At 40.4% G+C, this 26,613-nt stretch overlaps 1 protein-coding gene across 5 annotated transcripts in view; it reads right to left on the reverse strand.

The window, feature by feature from the left end:
• The window catches only part of slx4ip (SLX4 interacting protein), a 145,914-nt gene that overhangs the window by 78,907 nt on the left and 40,394 nt on the right, over nucleotides 1-26,613 (reverse strand). For 3 of the 5 annotated variants that reach the window (XM_072265497.1, XM_072265498.1, XM_072265496.1), the window contains exons 3-4: nucleotides 20,496-20,585; nucleotides 6,854-6,986 (exon numbers count right to left, since the gene is read on the reverse strand). The exons of 1 other annotated variant lie outside the window; for it this stretch is intronic. In XM_072265497.1, coding sequence (XP_072121598.1) covers nucleotides 6,854-6,986; nucleotides 20,496-20,585 — 223 coding nt within the window. Of the gene's footprint in view, nucleotides 1-5,743; nucleotides 5,793-6,853; nucleotides 6,987-20,495; nucleotides 20,586-26,613 lie in introns of those variants that run through there. One more of the 5 variants, XM_072265499.1, reaches the window with a different exon arrangement.

Here is a 26,613-nt window from a genome sequence, read left to right on the forward strand (position 1 = left end):
ATTCTAACTATTATTATTATTATTTGTATTGTCTTCTTTTGCATGTTGGTTGTTTGCCAGTCTTTGTGTGCAGTTTTTCAATGATTCCATTGTATTTCTTTGGTCTGCTGTGAATCCTGCAAGAAAATGAATCTCAGAGTAGTGTATGGTAATATATACTTACTTTGAGAATAAATTTACTTTGAACTTTCTTCTTTGAAGACGTCGCATCTTTTGCACCATTGAAACACCAACAGATAAACATCAAATAATAATTTAAGAACAGGTGCAGACAACTTTCATAGTTATCAAGGACAGGAAAGCAAAGGCACACCAATGGATTAACCAGTGTTAACAATCTCAGGAAAAGGAAACCACAATAAATGTATAGCATGGGTTGCCAAAGACTTCTTTCAAGATAGAAAACTTGATGATTTCCACCTCTGCAATGCTTTATTGTTTGTTGCTAGGAATCAGCCATGTCTGAACAGATAGAATAGTTTGAAGAGTGGACCACACATACCAGTTTATGATAGGCAGCAAATGTGTGTGTGTATGTATGTATGTGGATTGAACACATCACAAAATTCCATTTAGCAAAGAGACTTAAATATTTCAATGGATTTTTTTCCCTAATTTTCTAATTAGAAATGATTTTTTAAAAATATAAAACACCATTCATATTCAAGTATTGGCCGAAATAAAGATATTTGAGTTGCTTTGCAAGTTTTTATTTATTTAATTTAGAGATACAACGTGGAACAGGCCACTCCTATCTAACGAGCCTCACCACGCAGCAACCCATCTATTTAACATTAGCCTAATCACAGGACAATTTACAATGACAAATTCACCTGCTAAATGGTACATCTTTGGAATGTAGGAGGAAACCCACGCACTCACAGGAAGGACGTGCAAACTTCTTAATGAGTATGCCAGAATTGAACTCTGACCTCCAACGCCCTGACCTGTAATAATGCTTCCCTAACTGCTACACTACTATTACACAAACTGAATTTAAATTACATAACAGGAGTGTTTATAGACTAAATACATTTAAGCTGCACAAGATATGAAAGTAATTTTTTTAAAGAAAGCATAGCAAAAGAAATTCAAAGTAAAGACCCATGTAGGAGGTGAGGGAGGGATAGAGCCAGAGAAGTTTAGGGAGGGAGAAGGGAGCCTGAAAGGTTTACAGACAAATGCCAAAGCTTAGTGTTAAAGCAGCTAAAGGCACTGCTGCTAACCGCACAGTAATGCAATTCCAGAATATGAAAGAATTGGTGGAATGTGGAGGGTATTTGGACTGAAGGAAGTCAAAGAAGGGGACAAAGTCATTATGAGATTTGGACACAAGAATCAGAATTTTGGAAACAAGTGATTTGCAGTTTGGAGAAAGTATAGCTTGATGGGAAGGTGCGTCATGAGAGGAATTAGGCTACCGGTGGCAGAATTTTGGATAAACTCAAATCTGATACTCCACCAGAGCTTACAGCTAGTAAATTGTAGGCTCATCCTGGCAATCTAGTTTTTCTAAAACTGGCTGCTGAGGCCAGGCAACAACTCTCAGACATCTCCTCTTACTTACCCCTCCATCAGGACTCCACTAAGGAGGGCCATCTCTGACCTTATTAACTCTGCAGATCCCCCACCCACTGCCACCAATCGCATAGATCCCTTTCCCTGCATCTCCTACCCAAGATCCATAAACCTGTCTGTCCAGGTAGACCCATTGTTTCTGCTTGTTACTGCCAACCGAACATGTCTGCATACCTCAACTTTGTTTTTATCACCCCCAGTTTAGTCCCTTCCTACCTACATCAGTGACACTTTACACGCTCTGGATCTTTTCAATGACTTCAAGTTCCCTGGCCTCGATCGTCACATTTTCACCATGGATGTCAAATCCCTTTACTCCTCCAACCCCGATCGGAAGGGCCTGAAAGTTCTCTGTATCTTTCTAGACAACAGACCTAACCTGTTCCGTTCCACCACCACTCATTTCTGTCTGATGAAACTGGTCCTCACTCTCAATAAGTTCTACTTTGGCTCCTCCTACTTCCTCCCAGCAATGGACACTAGCATGGGTCCCTGCCACGCCTGCCTTTTTGTCGGCTACGCGGAACAGTCTACATTCCAAGCCTACACTGGTAATCAGCCACTTTTCCCATGCTACATCGATGACTGCATTGGTGCTACTTCCAGCGTCCACGCTGAACTAGTCAACTTCAGCCACTTGCCTCCAACTTCCACCCCACCCTGCCTCAAATTTACCTGGTCCATTTCCGACACCTCCCTCCCCTTTCTCAATCTCTGTCTCTATCTCCGGAGACAGGTTATTTACTGATGTCTATTACAAACCCATGGACTCTCACAGCTACCTCCCACTTTGTAAAAACGCCATCCCCTTCTCTCAATTCCTCCGTCTCCGCCACATCTGCTCTCAGGATGAGGTTTTCATTCCATAACGAAGAAGACGTCCTCCTTCTTCAAAGATAGAGGCATCCCTTCCTCCACCATCAATGCTACCCTCACGCATGTCTGCCCTCACCCCATTCACCCGCCACCACAACAGGGATAGGATTCCTCTTGTACTCACCTACCACTGCACTAGCCTCTGCGTCCAGCACATAATTCTCTGTAACCTCCACCTTCTCCAACAGGATCTCACCAACAACCACATCTTTCCCTCCACCCCACTTTCTACTTTTTGCAGGTATTGCTCCCTACACAACTCCCTTCTCACTTCATCCCTCCTCACTGGTCTCCATCCTCGTACTTATCTTTGCAAGTGGAACAAGTGCCACACCTGCCCCTACACCTCCTCCTTCACTACCATTCAAAGCCCCAAACAGTCCTTCCAGGTGAGGCGACACTTCAAGTGAGTCTGTTGAGGTGATCTGCTGTATTCAGTGCTCCTGGTGTGGCCTCCTGTAAATCGGTGAGACCCAACGTAGATGGGGAGACCGCTTTGTGGAGCACCTACTCTCCAGCTGCCAAAAAAGTGGGATCTCTTGGTAGCCACCATTTCAATTCTACGTCCTATTCCCATATCAGCCTTTGGACTCCTCTACAGCCTCGATGAGGCCACGCTCGAGTTGGAGGAGTAACACTTTATATCCTGTCAGGGTAGCCTTGAACCTGACGGCATGAACACTGATTTCTCCAACTTCCAGTAATTGCCCCCCTTCTCCTTCACCATTTCCCATTCCTGTTTCCCTCTCTGACCTTACCTCCTTGCCTGCCCATCGCCTCCCCCGGTGCTCCTCCCCCTTCCCTTTCTTCCATTCTCTTCTACCCTCTCCTATCAGAATCGCCCTTCTCCAGTCCTTTATCTCTTTACTTCACTTCTCCCCCCTTCCAGTTTCACCTAGCACCTTGTACTTCCCCTCCTCCTCCCATTTTTTCACTCTAACTTCTCATCTTTTTTCCCAGTCCTGATGAAGGGCTTGGACCAAAATGTCGAATGTTTGCTCTTCTCCAGAGTTACTGCATGGTCTGCTGAGTTCCTCCAACATTTTGTCTGTGTTGCTGCCAATCCAGTTGCTGTTTTGCAGCCCAAACCTAATGGTTTGTGAGGTGATGGTAAAACAGCAACTTACCACCACCACCTCACAAACCATTAGGTTTGGGCTACAAAATCTGGCCTTGCCTGTGTAGCCCTTGAAATCAGCTAAAAAAAAATTAAATTCTTGGGCACTATTTATTTTCTGATCACCGAATTACAGGAAAGATGTCAAAATTGAGAGAGTACAGAGAAGATTTACTAGAATGATACCTGGGTTTCATCTCCTAAGTTACAGAGAAAGGTTGAACAAGTTGGGTCTTTATTCTTTGGAGCGTAGAAGGTTGAGGGGGGACTTGATAGAGGTGTTTAAAATTATGAGGGGGATAGATAGCGTTGACGTGGATAAGCTTTTTCCATTGAGAGTGGGGGAGATTCAAACAAGAGGACATGAGTTGAGAGTTAGGGGGGCAAAAGTTCAGCGGTAATATAAGGGGGAACTTCTTTACTCAGAGAGTGGTAGCTGTGTGGAACGAACTTCCAGCAGAAGTGGTTGAGGCAGGTTCGATGTTGTCATTTAAGGTTAAATTGGATAGATAGATGGACAGGAAAGGAATGGAGGGTTATGGGCTGAGTGCAGGTCAGTGGGACTAGGTGAGAGTAAGAGTTCAGCATGGACTAGAAGGGTCGAGATGGCCTGTTTCCGTGCTGTAATTGTTATATGGTTATATGGTCATATGGTTATTTGTATATCTGGATAACATTCCCAAGAACTATCAAACTTAGACATACATTCAGTCACTTAATAAAGTGGCCACCGAGTGTGTGCTCATGATCTTCTGCTACTGTAGCCATCCACCTCAAGGACTGACATATGTTCAGAGTTGTTTTTCTGCACACCACTGTTGTTATACACTTAGCTGAGTTACTGCTGCCTGCCCGTCAGCTTCAACCAGTCTGGCCATTCTCCCCTCACCTTTCTCATTAACAAGGTGTTTTCACCCACACAACTGCCACCGACTAGATGTTTCTCATTTTTCCGAACCATTCTCTGTAAACTCAAGACTGTTGTATATCAGGAGATCCATAGTGTCTGAGGTACTCAAACCACCCAGTCTGGTATCAACAAACATTCCGCAGTCAAAGTTACTTAGATCACATTTCTTCCTGATTCTGATGTTTGGTTTGAATAACTATTGAACCTCTTTTTTTTTAAAATATAATTTTTATTGAGTTTTCGAAATGATTACATAAAATAGTAATATCTACCCTCCCCCCTCCCCTTAACCCTTCCCCCCGATATATACCCCTACCTGAAACAAAAGAAAGAGAAAGGAAAAGAAAAAGAAAGAAGAAAGAAGAACTGCCTGGATATTGGAAGGTTCCACATGCTCCATGGAATTCAAAATAAACTTAGTATATTTATTTATTACTTTCCCCAAGGGACCAACATCTTTATCATCGGAGCAACTAAATATGCCATCCTATCTTTTGTAAATATGGGTGCCAAATATTCAAAAATGTATCATATTTATCTCTTAAATTATAAGTAATTTTTTCGAGTGGAATACAACTAGAAATTTCATTATTCCAATGATCCATACTTAAATACGAATCCGATTTCCAAGTAACTGCTATAGCCTTCTTGGACTATTGAACCTCTTGACCACGTCTGCGTGCATTGAGTTGATGCGACATGATTGGCTGATTAAATATCTGCATTAACAGGCAGGTGTACCGGTGTACCGGTGTACCTAATAAAGTGGTGAGTGTCAGTGTCTCTTAATGGATATTGAACAAGCAGCATAACAAATCAGGAGCATGGTGGAGTAAATAGAATTAATGGTGAAGAAGAATTGGGTTAGATTAGCATATGTGTGGCATCATACAAATAGGAGTATACATTGCACTAGCATAGTAATTCATCACATATTAGTCAATTTAGAATAAATTATTTTTAAAAGATTATATCAATTGTCATGACCACGACTGCTTACTTTTAGGGGTTTTTTTCCATGAAGTTCAAGGCATAAAAAAGAAAGGCTTCCAATTAAGACACACATTGCATAATTACAATACACACCAGTGCTTCAAAGTCACTTAAGTTCTTGACATGGTCATTGTAATAGGATACTGCCAAGTTGTAAAGAAATGGCAACGTGATACCTAATTACCTGTTTTAAAGATATTGAATAAGGGATATATATTAGCTGAGATACCTTTTATTTGAAAAAATGGCACTGGGCCTTTTATGCCCACCTGAGAGAATGATGGAGCCTAGGTTTAACATCTCATCCAACACTGCAGCAGTCCTTCAAAACTGTAACGGAATAACAGCCAAGAATTTTGAGATCAACTCTCCTGAGTATGATTTGAACCAAAATCCCTCCAACACAGAGACTGGAGTATTATAAACTGAACAATGGTCAACAATCACAATCACAGAGCATAGTGAGGGAACAATGTACCAAGCATTAATTAGATAGATTGTCCCACTATTTCCAACTGACATCTCAGAGATTGAAAACTAATACTGAATTTAAGATGAAAAAGAAATACTGACTGCAAAACTCAGACACTCAGATTCCACAGGAGAAATTGCTGCCAAAAAGTTTTTCCGAAGCAATAAATTTCACTACAAAATCAGAACATCCAAACTGGGAATTGCTGATTAAACTGCCTTTACAGATAAGACTGTCTTCATCACCTAGGATGTTATCTGAGAGGAGAAGTCCCATGCCCTTTTAATGAGCTATTAGAATTTTGTTCGAATGAAAGTGCATACTTTAAAAAGCTGGCTATCATTGGGTGTATTCACATCAAATAAATCTATGGAGCTACAATAGACAGAAACACAAGGTAACCACTCTTGGTTCCAATAAGAATTTGGTACTATACCCAGACTGCAGAATTGTTTTAGCTGATCACCATTTTCCCATAATACATTTAGAAAAACTAATGATACAGCTCTGACAAATCTTTTTCTCCTATTTTACTTTTGAACTTCATTAACTCTACCTTCTCTTCTGTAAGTTCTGTCTCCTGTCCTGTCAAACAACATTGTAAGTCAAAAAAACTCTCACAGCTCCCTTGATCCTCAATCCTCCCACTCCACACTTTAGGCCATTCATCAAGTGCTGATGCTTGTTGGATCCTTTAAAGGAATATTACAGTGGCATGCCCCAGAAAACAAAATAAGGATTAGCCTATCAAACATCTCACATTTAATCTGCTTCTTCCTGCAAGAAGATTTCTCTTTCAATTTAGTGGACTCAGATTTGTGCTTTTGATTTACAATTTGGCAACAGTTTAATTTCAATAGAGATTTTACTTTCATTAATTAACATATTAATACAGATTCTATTTTACCTTTGATGCAAAGTGGATTATTGGGTGTAAGTTCTTTCTTTGGTTTAGTTTGTGTATTTCCACGTTGTTTTCTTGCTTCAAGATATTGCTTGATCCTTAAATCAATATTTTCCTTTAAAAGTGCACTTATCTCCTGTAAATAGAAAAATTAGGTACGATTACACCTTAAAATTAGCATCCAAAATATTTCTCTTAATAGAAGCCCTGAAAAAACATTGAAATTTGTAGTTAACATAAGAACATAAGAAACAGGAGCAGGAGTAGGCCATCCGGCCCATCGAGCCTGCCCCGCCATTCAATAAGATCATGGTTGATCTGTCCGTAAACTCAGCTCCATCTACCTGCCCTTTTCCCATAACCCTTAATTCCCCTACTGTGTAAAAATCTATCTAACTGTATCTTAAATATATTTAGTGAAGAAGCCTCAACTGCTTCCCTAGGCAGTGGTGAATTCCACAGATTCACCCCTCTCTGGGAAAAACAATTTCTCCTCATCTCTGTCCTAAATCTTCTCAACTGAATCTTGAGGCAATGTCCCCTGGTTCTAATCTCACCTACCAATGGAAACAACTTTCCTACTTCTATCTTATCTGTCCCTTTCAAAATTTTGTATGTTTCTATAAGATCCCCTCTCATTCTTCTGAATTCCAGAGAGTGTAATCCCAGGCGACTCAATCTCTCCTCATAGGTTAACCCCTTCATCTCTGGAATCAACCTGGTGAACCTCCTCTGCACTGCCTCCAAAGCCAGCACATCCTTCCTCAGGTATGGAGACCAGAACTGCACACAGTACTCCAGGTGCGACTTATCCATTACCCTGTAAAGTTGCAGCATGACCTCCCTGCTCTTGAATTCAACCCCTCTAGCTATGAAGGCCAACATTCCATTTGCCTCCTTAATAACCTGCTCTACCTGCAAGCCAACTTTTTGCAATTCATGCACAAAATTTTTACTCCAAATGTTTTACTCCAAAAGTTTTACTCCAAACGTCAAATTTTCAGTTCATAAAACTCACAGCTAAATAGCAAAATAATAGGATTGATCTTCTTGTATCATAAAACATACTAGAAAGAACAGTACAACAGAAATGCTGATGTGTTTATTAATCACCGTGCTGAATCATCAAATACACAATACTGCTGGCCTGTCAATGGTTGAACCTGCTAAACAAACATTTCAATGCACATGATTAATATTGCACTTCAGTTGTTTCACTTTGATCTTCCCAAATCGTACACAATCTGCTTCAGAAGGTGTTGGAGAATGTCCAGATGAATGGTAATGTTGCCTTGAACTTGCTACTGGGCTTCAATTATTGCCTTTCATAGCAATGGGTTTGGGAATGGGAACCCTAGAGTCTAAAACAATTAGTTACAGGTTCCACACATCAGGTTTGTTCTTTCAGTTCAAACACAGTTTCTTAAATATCTTCATAACTAAAATAAATAATACATTCGAAGTCATTAGGGAATAAAACATGGAACAGGAAAATACCAAGTCAGAAAACGCACTTACACTTTTACAAAGATTTTGCAAAAGGTTGGGTGTATTATTGTACAAATGTCAAAGTATTGCTTAAGTGGGTCAGCATCAGAATATTATCATTGTCTTACATGACATGAAATCAGTTGTTCAGTGGTGGCAGTACAGCGTAAAGATATAAAATTAATATAAATTATGATCAGAAGCCTCAAAAATCGGCATCAGCAGAACGTAACATTGAGTAATAGAATTCTTCAAGGAACACCTGTAAAGTGTAAAAACACCTGTAAAAATCTAGCCTAATCTAAAGAGTATTGCCTAAAAGCATAAATGCACGTTGTTCTGAAATGTACTGTCATTGAGCACTCTCAGAACAAGCTTGTTTTAAGGGTATCATTTGCCACTCATGTCTCATTGCAGGGCTGAAATCCCCATGAGTAGGCTTTCTTCCTGCTCTTATTCTGGCTCTGGTCCTGACCCAACATTCCCAAGATCCCTTTCTAAAACTCAGCTACTAGGACCCCAACCACCATCCAACCCTCCCTACTCCAGACAAAGTTCTGATCCTGGTTAGGAACCTACCTTTTTTTTAAATATCCTTGCTATATCTTATTTATCTAATTATGTTCTTGCTACTAAGTCCTAGCCGAGACTCAGAAAACTTCCTTGGGTATCTTAATTATGCATCCTCCTACTCAATTCCCAATAAACGCATTTTTCCATTATCTACAAATCAAACTAGATGTTCTTAAGTTATTAAAGTTGTTCCATAAATTCAAGTTCATTGCTTCAACAAAACACACAAAATGCTGGAACTCAGCAGCTCAGGCATCACCTATGGAGGGCAATAAATTGTTGATGTTTTGGGCCGAGCCCCTCATCAGGACTGGATTACAAGGGTGTGGAAGTCAGAATAAGAAGGTGGCGGAGGGGGAGGGAAAAAGTACAAGCAGGCAGGTGATACATGAAGGTGGGCGGGGTGGGGAGGGGAGATAAAGTGAGAAACTGTGAGGGGACAGGTGGAAGAGGTAAAGGCTAAAGAAGAGTATTGTCAACAGTTTTGGGCCCCATATCTCAGAAAGGATGTGTCGTCATTGGAGAGAGTCCAGCAGAGGTTCACGAGGATGATTCTGGGAATGAAGGGGTTAGCAAACAAGGAACATTTAGCAGTTTTGGGCCTGTACTCACTGGAATTTAGAAGAATGCATGGGAATTTCTTTGAAACTTACCGAATGTTGAAAGGGTGGATAGGGTGGATGTGGAGATGATGTTTCCTATGGTGGGGGTTTCCAGAACTAGAGGGCACAGCCTCAAAATTCAGGGGCAACCTTTTAGATTATGAAGACATGTAGTCCTCTTTTATTGTCATCTAATAATGCATGCATTAAGAAATGATACATTATTTTCTCCGGTGTGATAACACAAAACACAGGACAAACCAAGACTGAAAAAACTGACAAAACCACATAATTATAACATACAGTTACAACAGTGCACAATACCATAACTTGATGAAGAAGTCCATGAGCACAGTAAAGTTCAAAGTTTCTCAAATGTCCCACATCTCACGCAGACGGGAGAAGGAAGAAAAACGCTCCCTGCCATGCTGACCACAATCCGCCTCTGAGTCATCCGAAAACTTCGAGCTCTGATCAGCTCTCCAACACCGAGTACTGAGCGCCATCTCTGTCCGAACGATTCGACCTCCTTCTCGGTCATCAAAAGCAGGCAAGGCCGGGGATTTTGAGGCCTACCCTTCGAAAGATTTCCAATCACACAGTAATAACAGCAGCGAACGGGCGTTTCAGAAATTTCTCCAGATGTTCCTCTGTGCTTTCACGTCCATTCTCCATCAAATCAGAATTGTCCACGGCCCCTAGAACTGAGGTAAGGAGAAACTTTTTTCAGCCAGAGAGTAGTGAATCTGTGGAATGTTCTGCCACAGACTGCGGTTGAGGCCAAGCCTGTGGGTATATTTAAGGTAGAATTTGATCGCTTCCTGATCACTCAGGGCATCAAAGAATATGGTGAGAAGGCAGGTGTATGGGGTTGAGTGGGATCCGGGATCAGCCATGACGGAATGGCAGAGCAGATTCAATGGGCCTAATTCTGCTCCTATGTCTTATGGTCTAAGAGCAAATATAATCGAAGAGGACAGTGGACCTTGGAAGAAAGGGAAGGAAGGGAGGAACCATAGAGAGATGATCGGCAAGTAAGGAGAAGATAAGGGGTGAGAGGGCAACCAGAAGAGGAATGGAAAAAGACAGGAGGGGGGAGAAATTAAGAGAAGCTAGAGAAATCAATGTACATGTCACCAGGTTGGAAGCTACAGACAGAGTATGAGGTGCTGTTCCTTCAACCCAAGTTTGACCTCATCGTGGCAATACAGTCAGGCTTGTCGTGGTGGAGAAGCTCGTGTAGTCCTGTGATCCCGAGAGCAATGCCGCCTGGAGCTATGCTCCTGGTAGGGTCACCCATGGCGGTAAGGTCGAGGGTGAGGTCCCTGACAAAGAACAATCCAGCCAAGACCTCAACAGTGGAACAGGCGGATGAAGTTACTTCGCGGATGAAGGCTGCAACAAATCCATCAGCTCCAATCGTCGTGGTTTCCATGCCATTGGAATCAGTTGGTAGGTTTGTGAAGTATCGTGTACTTCTTGAAGTGCAACATCAAGTACACGTTAAACAAATACACGCACAGGCGTCTTCACTCTGTGGGCCACTTCTTCAGAACGAAGACCATCATCCTCGACCTCGAGGGATAGCTACCACCACGACAGTCAGGCAGCTATGAACAGACATATCAGAATAGGAATGAGAAGTTGAATTGAAATAGGTAGCCGTGGGAGACTGAAGGTGCTCAACAAAGTGGTATCCCAATCCCTGTCAGGTCTCACACCAGATACAATAGATGATCCCAAAAGACTTGCATGTGAAATGTGGCTTCACCGTGAAGGGATATCTGAGGCCCTGAATGGGCGAGTTCTTTGTTTTATTTTTTTCATTAACTTTTACACATAACTTTAAAAAATCAATTATAGCATGTAATAGTACCTGCAAGAGTCCAGTCAATCAATTACTATAATTTCTATTTTTTTCTATAAAAGCAGATGCTTTTTTCTAAACTCTATCTTCTATTTGCAAACTAATTCGCACTATCATAACTTGCTTCTTTGCCTTTAAAATTTGATAAGCTTGTCTTCTTCTATAACAGGGCCTCAGCAGTGCCTGAATTTTAGTGTGTTCATTTTCAATGACTTTTACAACTCATGTTCCCAGAATTATTCTTACTTGCACATTTTGTCCTCTTTTGCTGTTTGTCAATCTTTATGCACAGCTTTTATTAAAACTTTACAGTATTTCTTTTTTCCCTGTAAATGCTTGCAAGAAAATGAATCCCAAGGTAGTATATGGTAACTTATACATACTTTGACAATAAATTCATTTTAAACTTGAAAACATACTGAACCATACATTTTGTGATGCCATACAATGCTTATTGTTAAGCACTGAGGAGCTGCTGCAGGAAGTTAGTTACCCAAATCTCTTTCGCCCTGTGTAACCATGATCATATTGACTACACTACAGGCAGTGCTCCTTTTAACTTTGTTGCTATTTTCCCCTACTGGCATTGAAATGCCTTGGAATGTCAAACCCCAATCAACTCCCCAGCCTCCACCACTTCCAATACATTCTTTCCCAGGCACACAACTTCCCTCTGTCATTTACAATCTACAGATGTTCAAACATTTACTTAATAAAACCCAATTATGCTTTCTAGATTACATCTTATCTTGTTTTCTAGTCTTTGGCAACATCTTGCAATGTGGAACATGGTTCTTTCTATAGATTTCTCAGTCCAGCAACAATCTTGAGGCAAGGGAGGGGCTATCTGTGATTCTGGAATGGACATAACTTTGAAACAGCACCAAGAGCCAAAATGATTAGAAAACAAAATTTAAAAACAGTTTATCCATACACTTCACAGGTACCTGCTAGTTTAAGGCAATGTTGCTGGAATTACATTGCCATAATTTACTTTTTACTGTGTTAACACTTTCTTGAGTGGGGAATTAGACAATTATCAACCAACAAATGACATTGGAATAGGTTTTAATATACAGTGAAAGTTAACTTCTTGCAATTTAGTTTTGGCATATAAATTTTTGTATTTAAATTACAATGAAATTTTTTTCTAGGATTCTTAAAGTTCTAATGCCAAAGCAAAGGAAGTTAATTTGAAATTAAAAGAAAAATAACTTCAACTTATAAAGTTCATATTTATCATGACAATACAATTCACATACAATAAAAAAGTACAATCTCTGTTAAAATATTAGTGAACTGAGAAGTGAGTAAACAGTCTTCCAGTTAGTTAAATTTGACTAATTTACATTAGGATTAACTAAATATTACAGAGCCTCACCCGTGAGCACCCACGGGACATTTTATTAACTGGAAAGGATAAACCACAATTGCTCATGTTTAACAGGCATTTGTTGGATTTGTAAAGCTTTGCTCCTTTGTTTATGGTTTATTCTGCAAAGAAACCCAAACACTGACTATTGGCTCTAACAAGGAGATGTTCGCATGGCTCATGTCGACATAGTCAACAAAGAGAGTGATGGCATTATAAGAAATACTGTTTAGCTTTCCATTTGTTTCTCCTTTACTTTCCTGCCCCAAACTATCAGTACTTGTGGCTCTCAGTTTAATTACTTGCACCCTGAGGTGAATAGATAGTACTGATGCACTACGCAGAAAACACAACACTCTCACAAAAGACAAGAGAGTGCTAACTCATTCAAACTCACAAGACAGAAATATATGGGCAATACTCTACATGATAAGATCTTCAAAAAAACAGTAGATAAATGTACACATACAGAGATTAATCTCTGCGGTTGTACAACAAACAGGTTCACTTTTCAGGCCTAGATTTTCCCTTTGTGGCAATGTCATGAATCCTTCTGATTACTAGTCAAACACAGAGCTTCTCAAAACCAGTAACACAATTCCTCCTAATCTGAGACTCGAGTCACATCTTGACACAGTTCTTTTCGGCTCTGGGATCAATAAAGAATTGACAGATCTTATGAGGAAGTTTGGGCCCCATATTTAAAAGAAAGATGTGCTGACATTAGAAAGGGTCCAGAGGAAGGAGATTCACAAGAATGATTCCAGGAATGAAAGGGTTAACATATGAGAAGCGTTTGATGGCTCCGGGCTTGTACTTGCTGGAGTTCAAAAGAATGAGGAGGGGAATCTCATTGAAACCTATTGAATATTGAAAGGCCTGAGCAGCTCTAGGGTGCATGTGGAGAGAATGCTTCCCATAGTAGGTGAGTCTGGGACCAGAGGTGCACAGCCTCAGAATAGAGGGATGACCATTTAGAAATGAGATAAGGAGGAATTTCTTTAGCGGGCTGGGGGGGGGGGGTGAATCTGTGGAATGAATTTGCATGGGCAACTGCGGAGGCCAAGTCATTGAATATATTTAAAGCAGAGTTTGATAGATTCTTGATTAGTCAGGGCATCAAAGGTTACAGCAGGAGAATGGGGTTGAGAGGGATAACAAATCAGCCATGATTTAAAGGTGGAGTAGACTCAATGGGCAAATGGCCTAATTCTACTCCTCGGTTTCATGGTCTTGTGTACTGGCTTTGAGGCTACAGCAGCATTGATACTTGCAGCACTGTCTCAGGCCTTTCAGGAGCACATGGCTTTTATCAAACGAGCTTTCATGCTGGGGCCACGGATGCAGAACCTAATGAAACAGCAGTGGCTGTGATTCACATTCTTGATTCTACCATCACTCAAAATAGCCACACAACCAAGGAGTCTATCTTTCCTTATCAAGATGCCATGTGTCAATTGGATAGTGACGGGAAACTTAAGACCTCAGAGGCTTTCGTAACAAAGCTCTTTAAATCAAAATGATTACTGCTTGCAAATTACATTGAAGACTAAAGACTGGCTCTTGTTTGAGTAAATATCTGCTATGTTCATATAATTCCATAACATCTTAATCCCCAACACCCTCAATTGTCAGTTTTAAATGGACAGGTTACTGAACTACTCTAGTACTGACCAGACTACTTATGTATATCATTTATGAAATTTGGGGTTTACTCAGTCACCCAGATCACCATCATTCCCTCAGTACTATCCAAAAAGCTTCAAATCTTGAGCCTCTGCACATCCCTCTGCAACTAGATATTTGCATGGCTAAGCATAGCTCAAAAGCTAACAATAAACTTGCTAACGACACTACTGTTGTTGGCAGAATCTCAGGCTACGTCCACACTACACCGGATAATTTTGAAAACGAAGCTTTTTCTCTTCGTTTTGACCCTCTGTCCACACTAAAACGGCGTTTTCATCCCCCGAAAACGGAGATTTTCAGAAACGGTCTCCAGAGTGAATAAATCTGAAAACGCCTAATATCCGTTGTAGTGTGTACGGGGTAAACGGAGAGATTTAAAAACACTCTCATGACAACACCACAACAACAATGCTTTTTCTGCTTCTGCTTGGTACTGCACAAGCACTGCCGGATGGCCGTTATAATGCGCAGTCGGTGTGAACAGTGTGAGAGTTAAATTGTAAAGTGAGCTTTTTTGACTATTTAAAAACGCTGTCATGGCGTGCCGGAACAGATGGCCGCAGTGCGGCATTTCGTTGTTTTCTTGAACGCAACCCCCCACATAACCTAAAAATTTCAGAACAGATGGCAACGAGATTGAAGCCAGAGGAGTTAGAAATGTACTCACCAAATACTTTGACCCATAGCTTACTGAATAAATAAGTATACTCACTTTGCCCTGTTTTCTGTCCTTGCTTGTAGAAGGTGGCTTACCTACTTATGCAAGTACTTCTCTGACAATAGATGTGTAACAGCCTAATGTAACATTGTATGGAAATACAAGATAACACTGATGCATACATTTCACAAGGGGCTTTATTAATGCAACAGAGTTAGTCAGTTTTTCCAATGTTCGTCGTCAGCCGGGTCATACTGTCCGTGAACTCCCTGTTGGTTGCCTCCATACGCTCCAGTATTTGTTTTTTTTAGTTTTAAGTTCTCCTGCGCGAGAGCCAAGAGCAATTCCTTTTAAGTTTTTCTACTCTGTAACTGGACAAACACGCACCAAGTATACCATTTCCTCTTCGCTTGTTTTCTGTGTATCCTGTGCGTGCCCAGTAGGAGGAGATTCCCCCAAATATCCGCCTAATGTGGACGGAGGTATTTTGAAAAACGCTTAGTGTAGACGCCTGTTGTTTTTACTCGAAGCCGGCGTTTTCAAACTTATCCGGCATAGTGTAGACGTAGCCTCAGTTGACAATCAAATCAAGCTTAATTATCATTCAAACCATACAAAGGTACAACTGATCGAGACAGCGTGCCTCTAGGGCCGAGGTGCAAAATATTCAAAATAGCAAGATTAGGAGAATGATGGTGCCTATCGGCGACTCTTTTGCTTGTGTCTTTGGCAACAGCTCTGTTTCTATCTTTAATATCTCTATTTTTCCCTTTCAGGGTTGTTTTGAAGACCCTAACCTGGAGTTACATGCTGACTTCGGTTCTGTGGGAAGGGGATCTACTCTTCGAGTCTCATGACTGACAGCTATTCGATATGCCAAGGACGCGTCCTGGAAGATTAGTGTGCCTTCAGGGTTCTGGGATTTTGTGGCTCCGGAGGCAGACAGACTCAAGGTCGGTGCCACCGCAGGAAACGGGCATGTCATGGGAGAACACAGAAGGTTGGAAGCAACAGGCAGGCTGTTGAGGGCTGTATGTCCACACACCTGAGTTCTTTGTGCACAGAGTTTGGAAAAAGCAACACAACAAACTTTTAACACCATAAATCAGTGAGTTGTTTGTTATGTCTCACCTCTCACTGTGAAACAGGACACCTCTTTTTCCCTTATTAGGGAGACATTGAGAGCCTGTGGTATGTTGAATTACCGGGTGAACGAGTAGTCTTTGGGGTACTGCAAGCCTGTGTCTTTATTGATGCTTTGCTGCACGCTTGAATGCTTGGTGGGGGGCACTGATGCTTTTTTGCTGGGTGGGGGTCGTTGCTTTGCTGCTGCTTACACGTGGGTGGGAGTGAGCTGGGAGGGCCGACTTTGGGGTTCTAACATTTAACTGTCATTCATTCTTTGGGGCACTCCTCTGTTTTTGTGGATGTTTGCAAAGGAAAAGAATTTCAGGATGTATATTGCATACATTTCTTTGACATTAAATGTAGCTTTGAAACCTTTGAAACATTCAAAACTAGTGAATAACATAATCCAAAATATCGAGCAAAGAACCATATTCACTCGAAAAAAAAACATATATAGTACAATTCCCTGAGCAACAATGTCCACCAATCGATGGTACAGTCTCCTGGCAGTGTACGTATGTGCACAATTCAGCCTGTCATTCCACTGGCTGAACACTGGAGGGCAGCACTGAACGACAAGGTCAGGCCCCAGCCGAGCTCAACCATGCTGTAGCGCTTCCTTGTCTTTCAGCTGCTCCACAGCAAAGGTAAACCCGAAGCTTGAGGCCTGGTTCTCGCTACAACTGAGGTTACACAGCTCCCATGTCAGCTGTCCCTCCACCAGACTAGGCTAACAGGCCTGCAGCAACTTACAACATTGTTAACAGAGTGTATGATCGCAAGTGAAAGTCCGAGATAATCTCCCACAGTTATACTCCGATGCTTCAGAGCAGTGGGCATCAACACAGAATGCAGCCAGCGAACGGGCTCCTTCAACAACTCGGCTGGCTCTGCCACTGACACCAGTCCAGCTACTCCAATCAACAAGCAGCTCACTGATGGAGTAGCCCTGCAGTACCCGATGTTCTTGGTGAGGCATGCAGCAGTGAGATAGATCAGCCGGTTGAGTGGTGTTACAACAGCCTTGCATTCAATGTCAGAAAGACCTAGGAAATGATAGTACACTTCAGGAAGGGGAAATCAGGAGAACACACACAAGTGCTCATTGAGGGTTCAGCACTGGAAAGGATGAGCAGCTTCAGGTTCCCGGGCATTAATATTTCAGAGGATCTATTCTGGCAACAAAACACTGATGCAATCATGAAGAAGGCATACCAGTGGCTAGACTTCATTAAATGCTTGAAGAGATTTGGTCTGTCACCAGATGAGCAAGTTTCTACAGAGGCATGGTAGACAGCATTCTGTCTGGTTACATCACAGCCTGGTATGGAGGCTCCAAGGTGCATGATCAAAAGAGGTTGCGGAGGATTTTAGATTAAGCCAGCTCCATGAACTTCTCCACCATTGAGGACAGCTTCAAAAGGCGATGCCTCAAGAGGGCAGCATCCGTCATTAAGGACCCTCACCATCTGGGATATGCCCTCTTCCCATTACTACCATCAGGAAGAGGAACAGGAGCCTAAAGACACACACTCAACATTTTTGGAAGTTTCTTCCCCTCCACCATCACATTCCTGAATGGTCTATGGACCCATGAACATTAGTTAGCTATTAATGTTGATAAAAAGTCTCTGCCCAATACATCAACTTTTCCATAGATGTTGCCTGGCCTGCTGAGCTCCTCCAGCATTTTGTGTGTATTAATTTGCTATTCCTATTTTGCACAACTTACTGTAATTTACAGTAACTTTTATTCTTGCAGTATAAAGTTGCCACAAAATAAATTTCACAACGTGTGTCAGTGATAATAAAGCTGATTCTGATTAATTAATGTTTAGTGGTCCACATTCTAATATATAGTGGCACGGTAACAAATTCCAGCATACTACATATTAGGGATTTTAGAACAATCTGACAATTTCATCATCTCTTTTACCAATCCCTTCTTTTGTGCCCATCTTATATTTTGACTGAATTAGGCCTCAGCTGACAACGGAAATCATTCCATAAGCCTTTTAAATGAGCTTAGTGACAGTGCTACCTGCTGCTACCATTCAATATCCTTCCATTAATTGTGTATTCCCTTTGCCTTATTTCATCTCCCAAACTCATCACAGTAAAATTTTTCTAGATTAAATTTCATTTGGCAGACAACGTTATACTCTACAGTTTTGTTCCACCCAGTTAATCATGCTGCCAATTTCTGAATCAAATGCAAACTATTTCATTATGATTCCAACATTTTGGACTAAGTCATAAATTTATTTAAAAAAATGAAAGGTGTAGATATGTGGGTTAAATCCAAAGGAAAAATGGCTGGAGTTACTTAGTATTTAAGTGCAAGTGGGTTTATTAGGTACATCAAAATTCAAGCTTGCAAAAATAGTGAAAAGAAAACTGCCAATATTTACAAAAAGACATCTACCAGAAAAAAATTATTGCTCCATACTTGTTCAGTGTGAACTCCTGGAAGCCCTGATCTCTCTCATACTGAGTGAGAGTGAAGAACCCCATTTTATTAGGCACCAGGACATACCATCTTTAATTACCCCCACAATTCCCTTAAGATTAAATGTGAATTAGAATATGATGTACCCCACAATGTAGTTACAATCATATTGCAAAATAAACAGAATGATTTACCTTACATAATATATACAATCAACACTTACACATCCCCATTACTAAAGAAAAGGAATATTCTGCTGTGTATGATGGGAAAGGCACTATAAAGCCAATCCGAGTGTATCAGCTCAATTTAGGACCCATTATGAGAATATTCCGGGGAAGACATTGAAGTGTGTACACTCAGCACAACAGCAGCAGAATAACGAGTTGAGTGTGAGGAGAGAGAGGGGGTGAGAGAGAGAGAGGGGGAGAGGGGGTGAGAGAGAGAGAGGGGGAAAGGGGGTGAGAGAGAGAGAGGAGGAAAGGGGGTGAGAGAGAGGGGGAAAGGGGGTGAGAGAGAGAGAGGGGGAGGGGGAGAGGGGAGAGGGGGAGGGGGGAGGGGGAGAGAGGAAGGGGAGAGGGGAAGGAGAGAGGGGAAGGAGAGAGGGGAAAGGGAGGAGAAGGAGGGGGAGAGGTGGGAGAGAGGGGAGAGGTGGGGGGAGATAGATAGATTGATAGATGCATTTACTGAGTGCACAAGTCCGTCACAAGCCCTTATGCAGAACACCCTAAAGGTTAATTTGCAGGTTGATTCTGTGGTGAGGAAGGCAAATGAAATGTTAGCATTCATTTCAAGGGGCCTAGAATACAAGAACAGGGATGTGATGCTAATGTGAGGTCTCACGTTAAGTATTGCGTACAGTTAAGTATTGTGCAACTGTGGAGGCCAGGTCGTTGGGCGTATTTAAGACAGAGATTGATAGGTTCTTTATTGGATGTGGCATTAAAGGTTATGGGGATAAGGCTGGGAAATGGGGTTGAGGAGGAGAAAAAAAGGATCAGCCACAATTGAATGGCAGAGCAGACTCGATGGGCCAAATAGCCTAAATCTGCTCCTATGTCTTATGGTTTTATGGTCTTAAAAGGAACACTAAGAAACACCACTGATAACAATCTTACAGTAACATACAAAACTGCCAACATTTTACTTTGCTTCCTGCCACTAAACCAGTTCTGGATCCAACTTACTTTAGATCTCATGCTTCTAATTTTATTCTTTTGACTGGATGACCATTTGGGATCTTTTCAAAAGCCTGGCTATTATTTACTTTTCTTCATGTACAGTGGTTAGCATTGATTTTCAGCTCTTTATTTCACTCAGTCTTTGTCTCTCCATAACTACTTCCCAATCCTTAAGATCATTGATTAAGAAAGATAACTTGACACAGATGTTTTGCTGTCCTTGTTGCAATGTTAGCACCTCACGCAAACAGCAACTTTTTAATTTTCTTCCAAACCTCAAGGTTCAAAGTCCAGCTGGATAGATGTCAAATGTCTCACTCCTGCAAAGTATGGCCTATGGTTTTTCATGCCATTATTTTTCATTTTGTGTAGATAGTTAATCTCATTAATTATTTTGAAAATATTATTGGCCAAATTAGATGAGCTTGCTATTCAAATCTCATTTTGAAAAATATTAACTATATTAAAAAGTATTATATGACAAGACAAAATAAAATATACCATAAATTTTTGATATCACAAGAATTGTTGGGATTTCAAACTAGCCTCCTAACAATGCTCAAGATTTATATACTTCATTGTGTTCCATTCTTTTCTTGCAGCTATCTGTTTTTTGATCAGGAAAGCAGATTTTATACCTCCTTATGGTGTTCAGTAAACCAGCTGGTGTCTTTATTTGTTCCTTGAGGCAAAATATGAGGATCCACAAGAACTGCGAAGTTCCCACACTACAAAACAAAAGGAAATGTTACTGACTGTTGGAAAATACTTGTGTTATAGATAGAAAAAATTACTATCAGACTTTAACACAGCTGATTTCTTGAATAAAAAATAATATTTAGCCTGAGATGATCATCAACTAACTTAAATCAAGATTTAATGTTTTAAGTGGACACCTTTTACAAGAATACACTGAAAATCAATTTAATTCCAAAATGTGTTATATTAGCTATAAAAGCATTAGCTACATCCATCATAAAATTGCACCAAGACTAAGACATAAACTATACAAAGTACTAATATCAAAGTCAATCAACACTAACAAATTTCAATTTATTTATACTACAGTTAGTTGTATATCCGGATTAGCACCAAAGCAACCACAAGACTTAACATCTTCCAAGATGAGAATAATACATTACTGCTTTATTCAATTACTTTCACTCACTGAAATACAATCCCAAATTGTTGTATCTCGTATTTCAAAGCTGCTTTAAACGTTTTTGTTCATAATGATCGCAGTGCCATTATTTACTGTTCAATTTCGGTACTTCCTTGCACTACAAAATGTTTGTATAATCTTTTGAAACCATGCTCTATCCCATACAATAATACAAAAATAAGCAAATGTGAATGAATGGTGTTGATACAGTTGCATTGAATTTTAGCTCTTTAGCAAAATACCATCGGCCCCAAACAATGGGTAAAATGAACACCTTCATCTCAATGTTGGAGTGAGTCTTTTTTTATATAAAGAATTTTCACTTTAGGGACTTTAAAGGAAATAATGCTAACTATCAACTCCAAGCCAAACCAGAATGATGAAAATTTAAACAGAAAGGCACCTTCTAGCCACCTACCAAATCGGTTAGCGTACTGCTTTACAATGATTGGGGTTCAATTCCTGCAGCTCTCTGTCAGGAGTTTTTAAGTTCTCCCCATGACCACGTGGATTTCCTCCAAGTGATCCAGCTTCCTCCCACATTCCAAAGATATACAGGTTAGGGTTACTAAGTTATGGGCTTGCTATGTTGGTGCCAGAAGTATAATACCACTTGCAGTCTATCCACAGCACATCCTTGGACCATGTTGGTTGTTGAGGCAAACAATGCATTTCACTGTAAATTTTGATGTTTCAATGTATATGTGACAAAATAATCTTTAATCTTTGTCTTTAATATCTGTGCTCCTTATCAAATCTCTCAGTTGATTCTCTCTTCGGGAATGCAATAGTCTCTGATTCTTTTATATTTACCACCTACAGCTTCCCCGGAATTTGTTCCCAGAAAACCACCAGACTTTAACGTAAAATGTGCATTATCCGACTCCTTATTCTGTTGTGTCTGGCATGTTTCCTTTCTTAATCCTCATTTCCTGTTATCTAACTTATACCAGGCCAGCTTTACTAAAAGATGTCTTCAGAAAATCTATCTCGGAAGCTACCGCAAGGGCAGAAAATGAACTGGACCCACTTAAGCTTATGCAGAATGAAATATTTATGCGGCATGAAGCAAGTCAGGCTGATTGTAGCTCACATCCTAAGTTATGCTCCATATTCTCTTCATTCATATTTAATTTTAAAAAATCCTCACGCTGACGTGTAGCCAAATATTAGGTGGTCTTTTTTCTTTCATGTTATGAACTATAAAATACTTGAAGATTACCTAGTTTGTAGAGCCTATTTGGCTAGAAAGTATTTCCACTCATAGCTGGAATGAAGCCAGACCTGGATCATGGCCTAAGAAATAACTTGAGGGATGGCTTCCACTTGAGATGTTTTTTTAATATATTGGCACCATCTCATAGGGTATTCCCCACAGCTCATTAAAGGTTCATATGATAATTCAGGTTGCATTCAAAAATGAAGAGCTCTTCACAATGCTCAGAGATAGAAGAAAAATTGTGAAGGTAGTGCTGAAGAATAAAGAAAACAATAGGCAAGTATATAGTTTTTCTCTTTATAACCTCCATATGGTACTGAAGTCAACTCGGTGACAGTGTGGGAACTTGCCAGCAGACTTGACATGCCAAGGCAGGTTGTTCAAATACTGTACATTATTAGTTATTATCCACAGTAATGAGGACAATTTAAAAATAGAATTTTCATTAGTTGATACATTATTTAGTTGTATATACTGTATAATAATAAATATCCAACACCATTCTATTTAATCAGGTTAAACAAGATAAGAAGTTGTGGGGATGATCTAGCACATATCTTAAAATCCATAGTGCTCAAGACCCAAACATTTATCCCAAACTAGAGCTTTTATTAGCCACCATTTGTGCTGATCATCCCAATTTTATTAAACACCATTGTTAAACCAATCAATGTGAGGCAATTAAACCAATCTGTCAGAAGTAATGGCTGACAGCAGAGGTCCGGGCAATGTTGAGAGATCAGGATGTTGCCTTTAGATCAAGGCACAAGATGGCTCTTAGTCAGCAAGAGCTGCACTGTTCTGCATCATCAGAAAGGCAAAACAGGATTACTCACAGGGAATATTCAGCCATTTCTGTGACATGTGGCAGGGCATTCAGACCATAACGGACTGCAAGCCACCATGACAGTGATGCCTCTCTTTCAGTAGGCTGAATGTTTTTTTTTAAACACAGTTTGATGTACGGAACGATGTGCTGGCAAGGAAGGCCCCTGCTCTCCCGGAGGAGCAGACACTCTGTCTGGTCACAGCTGATGTGAGGAAAGCCCTAGCCAGGGTCAACCCATAAAGATCTGGGGCTCGATAACATACCTGGTTGGCTGCTGAGGGAGCGTACAGCCCAGTCAACAGAGGTTCCAACAGGCATCTTCAACATCTTTCTGGAAAAGCCCACAGTCCCTGCAGGCTTCAAGGCAGACACCATCATCCTAGTGCCCAAAAGGGCAACAATAACTTGCCTCGATGACTACTGTCCAGTGGCTAGAGAAAGTTGCTACAGAAAACTGAAGTTCACATGCACGACACACAAATTAAAATATATGCTACATGGTTGAAGATTGAACAAACAGACCATCAGCAGTGCAGAATAGGCACAAAAAATGGAGTCTAAATGGTATTATATGAACTCCAGCAACAGATGATAACATAATTGGTGAGTTATTTCACATTTTTCAGAATCGGTAAATTTGCTTATTTAAAAATTGTTGTTGTTTGTAGAGAGTTAAAACGTTAACTAAAGAAACACAATGAGCTCAGAGTCTTTCCTCTTTGTGTATATTAGTGAATTACATGAGTATCTGAGCTAATTAAAAGTACATTTAAAAAAATAATTGGTTAGTTGCAGGCATAAATATGATTATCTAACAGACTGAAAATACAATTCAATAAACTTTAAAATTTTTCAAAAGATGTCAATATGCCCCAATTAAAGAAAGCATCATAGCAAATCTCTGACAAAGCATCTAATTCAAGGTGAAAAAAAGGTCACAAACTCCTGAAATTTATCTTAAAAACATAAAATTAAAGGATGCAAGGAAATAATTTTGCAAGAGTAACTTCATCCAGTGACTCAGATGATTATCTTTGATTTGCTTACTGCTAATCATTTTCATTACTTTATCAATTGTGCTTTAATCTAAATTACAAGAGCAAAGAAGATACTTCAGCAATCAACATGTATCAACATGTGAAATGGTTTTGCATTTCTCTCCAGAATTTATCTAACATCTTGATAATAATCATTAATGTTTCAAATTATCAACAGATGCTGCTTCAAGTTACATTTTAGTTAATGGTCAGGGAGAATGAGAGCACTTTTAACATCCTGATAGTTCACAGGGAAAAAAATGTAACTTTAAATATACATTTGCCATGTTGATATGCGATCTTATCACAAACTGCTAGTTAATAGATCCGATACTCACTTCAGTTCTTTACAAATGCTAATTTTAGACCTTTACAGATTATTAACTAAAGCAGACCAGGGAAATTGAACAGATTAATTCTTGGCTCCAGAATTGCACAAAATATGCATAGTGCACTGGCAAAACAGCCAGATTGAATGTATAATATTGCAGATATTAAAAATACAAAATAAAAACTGAAAATGTTGGAACACTCAGTAGGTTATAACTTTGCACACAGCAGTATTTTCAAGCTTCAATATCCAAAACCTCTCTTAAAAAGCTTTGTGCTTTGTGATTGGTGGAGCAGCAGAAGAAACTCCAAGAGTTGTCTGTTAACAGCTTGGTTCTCTTGTAGTTCCTCAAACCAATGAGTTCCACTTACTTACTGCACCTGATAAGTTGAACTTTGCTTCTAAATTAATGACCAGAAAACTTGATCATGATCATGTTACCTACAAAAGGGTGTATTCCAGAAAGAAAATAGGTTTCTAAAACAAATTCTGCAGTCAAAGTTACCATGAATGCAGACCACGGTTTGCTCAATTGCATAGCCATTGAGACTCCAGACCCTCAGGTAAGGACAACCTGGCAAAATATCTATAGAGCAGGATGAAACTATCAATCATTGGTCAAGCATCCAATGACAACCAGCTCGGGACAATACACTGTCCCACTGAAGATTATCATAACCAAGACTGTGATCAACAGTCCATATCAATTGGAGGAAGCAAATAAAGGGTCATGCACCTCCATTTCTTGGGCAGATTTTCGCTACCCCACACCAAGGGATCAAAATCGCATGGTAGCACCAAAGGCCAGGTTTTGGGATGGCTTCCAGCATGCCTTTGGGGTATTGTAGTATGTTGTGTGCTGTACTTTGAAAAAAAATGTAGCACATGTTGTAATGCAACTGCAGGTGTAAATCAGCCATACAAACTAATTAATCCATTTTTATGCATTTCTTATGGTCTGGTTCCTTAAGGTTGTTATAGCAGGGAATGGAAGTGTAGACAAGTTCCCACTACCTATTAAATGCTCCTAAATGCAACTCAAATAGCCTCTGACAACCAAGTCCAGCTCCTGGCCTTCACGTGTGACTTAGCTACTAAGCCCAGCAGATCTGTTTCTACTGACTGGAGAAGGGGCAAAGGCGGGCTACTGGCATCTTAAAATCAGTCGCTTCAGGCTGAGAGGGCTTGTCAGCCGTAGCTGGCAGCTCAACTGGGAGAAAGAAAACTCCAATTTCAAACCTCCACTGCCTTATGTCGGTACCCACTCATGGGGAAAGCTTCAGGAGTAAACCCCAAGGGAAAATCCAGAGTTGGAATCCCAAAGGCAGTCCTACGTCGAGTTCAATGCTGACTGACAGCTCTTTTGAGGTTGCTGGTGCCAAACTGTATCAATCTCTGCCATCCCTTTGGGTTCATCGTGTGTGTGTGTGTGTGTGTGTGTGTGTGTGTGTGTGTGTGTGTGTGTGTGTGTGTGTGTGTGTGTGTGTGTGTGTGTGTGTGTGTGTGTGTGTGTGTATATATATATATATATATATGGGCAACAACTTGCTCTCCATAGTATCTAGACTGCTAGGACGCAACAACCATGATCGACCTTAACCGACAGAGGCCTCAAATTCTAGGGTCTGGGTATTGCTGGTCAAAGTGCATTTTTTAAAATTATATATTTCGAGATACATCACAGTAACAAGCCCTTTCACCCAATGAGCCTGCACTGCCCAATTACACCCATGTGTCCAATTAACCAACTAACCCATGCTTCTTGGGAAAGTGGGATGAAACTGGAGCACCAGAGGAAACACATGTGGTCATGGAGAGAATGTATAAACTCCTTACAGACAGCAGCGGTTGAATGTGGGTCGCTGGACCTGTAATAGCATTACATTAACCACTATGCTACTGTACCCTTGCATTTATGTCAATCTTTAATTGCCCTTAAAAATGAGGTAATGGATTTTTTTAAAAAACTGCTGTAATTCTTCTGGTGAAGTGTTTCCTGGATTTAGAGCTATCTATAAATTTCAAAGTCTGGTGTGTGATTTGGAGAACTGGCAGATGGCTCTATTCCAATGAGTATTGGAATCCTTATTCTTTTTGGTAGCCAAGTCAAAGAAGTGTTGTTGAAATAGCCTGGTCAAATAAGTTCAAAGTTCAAAGGTTCAAAGTAAATTTATTACC

This window comes from Mobula birostris, chromosome 8 (assembly GCF_030028105.1).
Source record: "Mobula birostris isolate sMobBir1 chromosome 8, sMobBir1.hap1, whole genome shotgun sequence".
In the NCBI taxonomy this organism is placed as follows: domain Eukaryota; kingdom Metazoa; phylum Chordata; class Chondrichthyes; order Myliobatiformes; family Myliobatidae; genus Mobula; species Mobula birostris.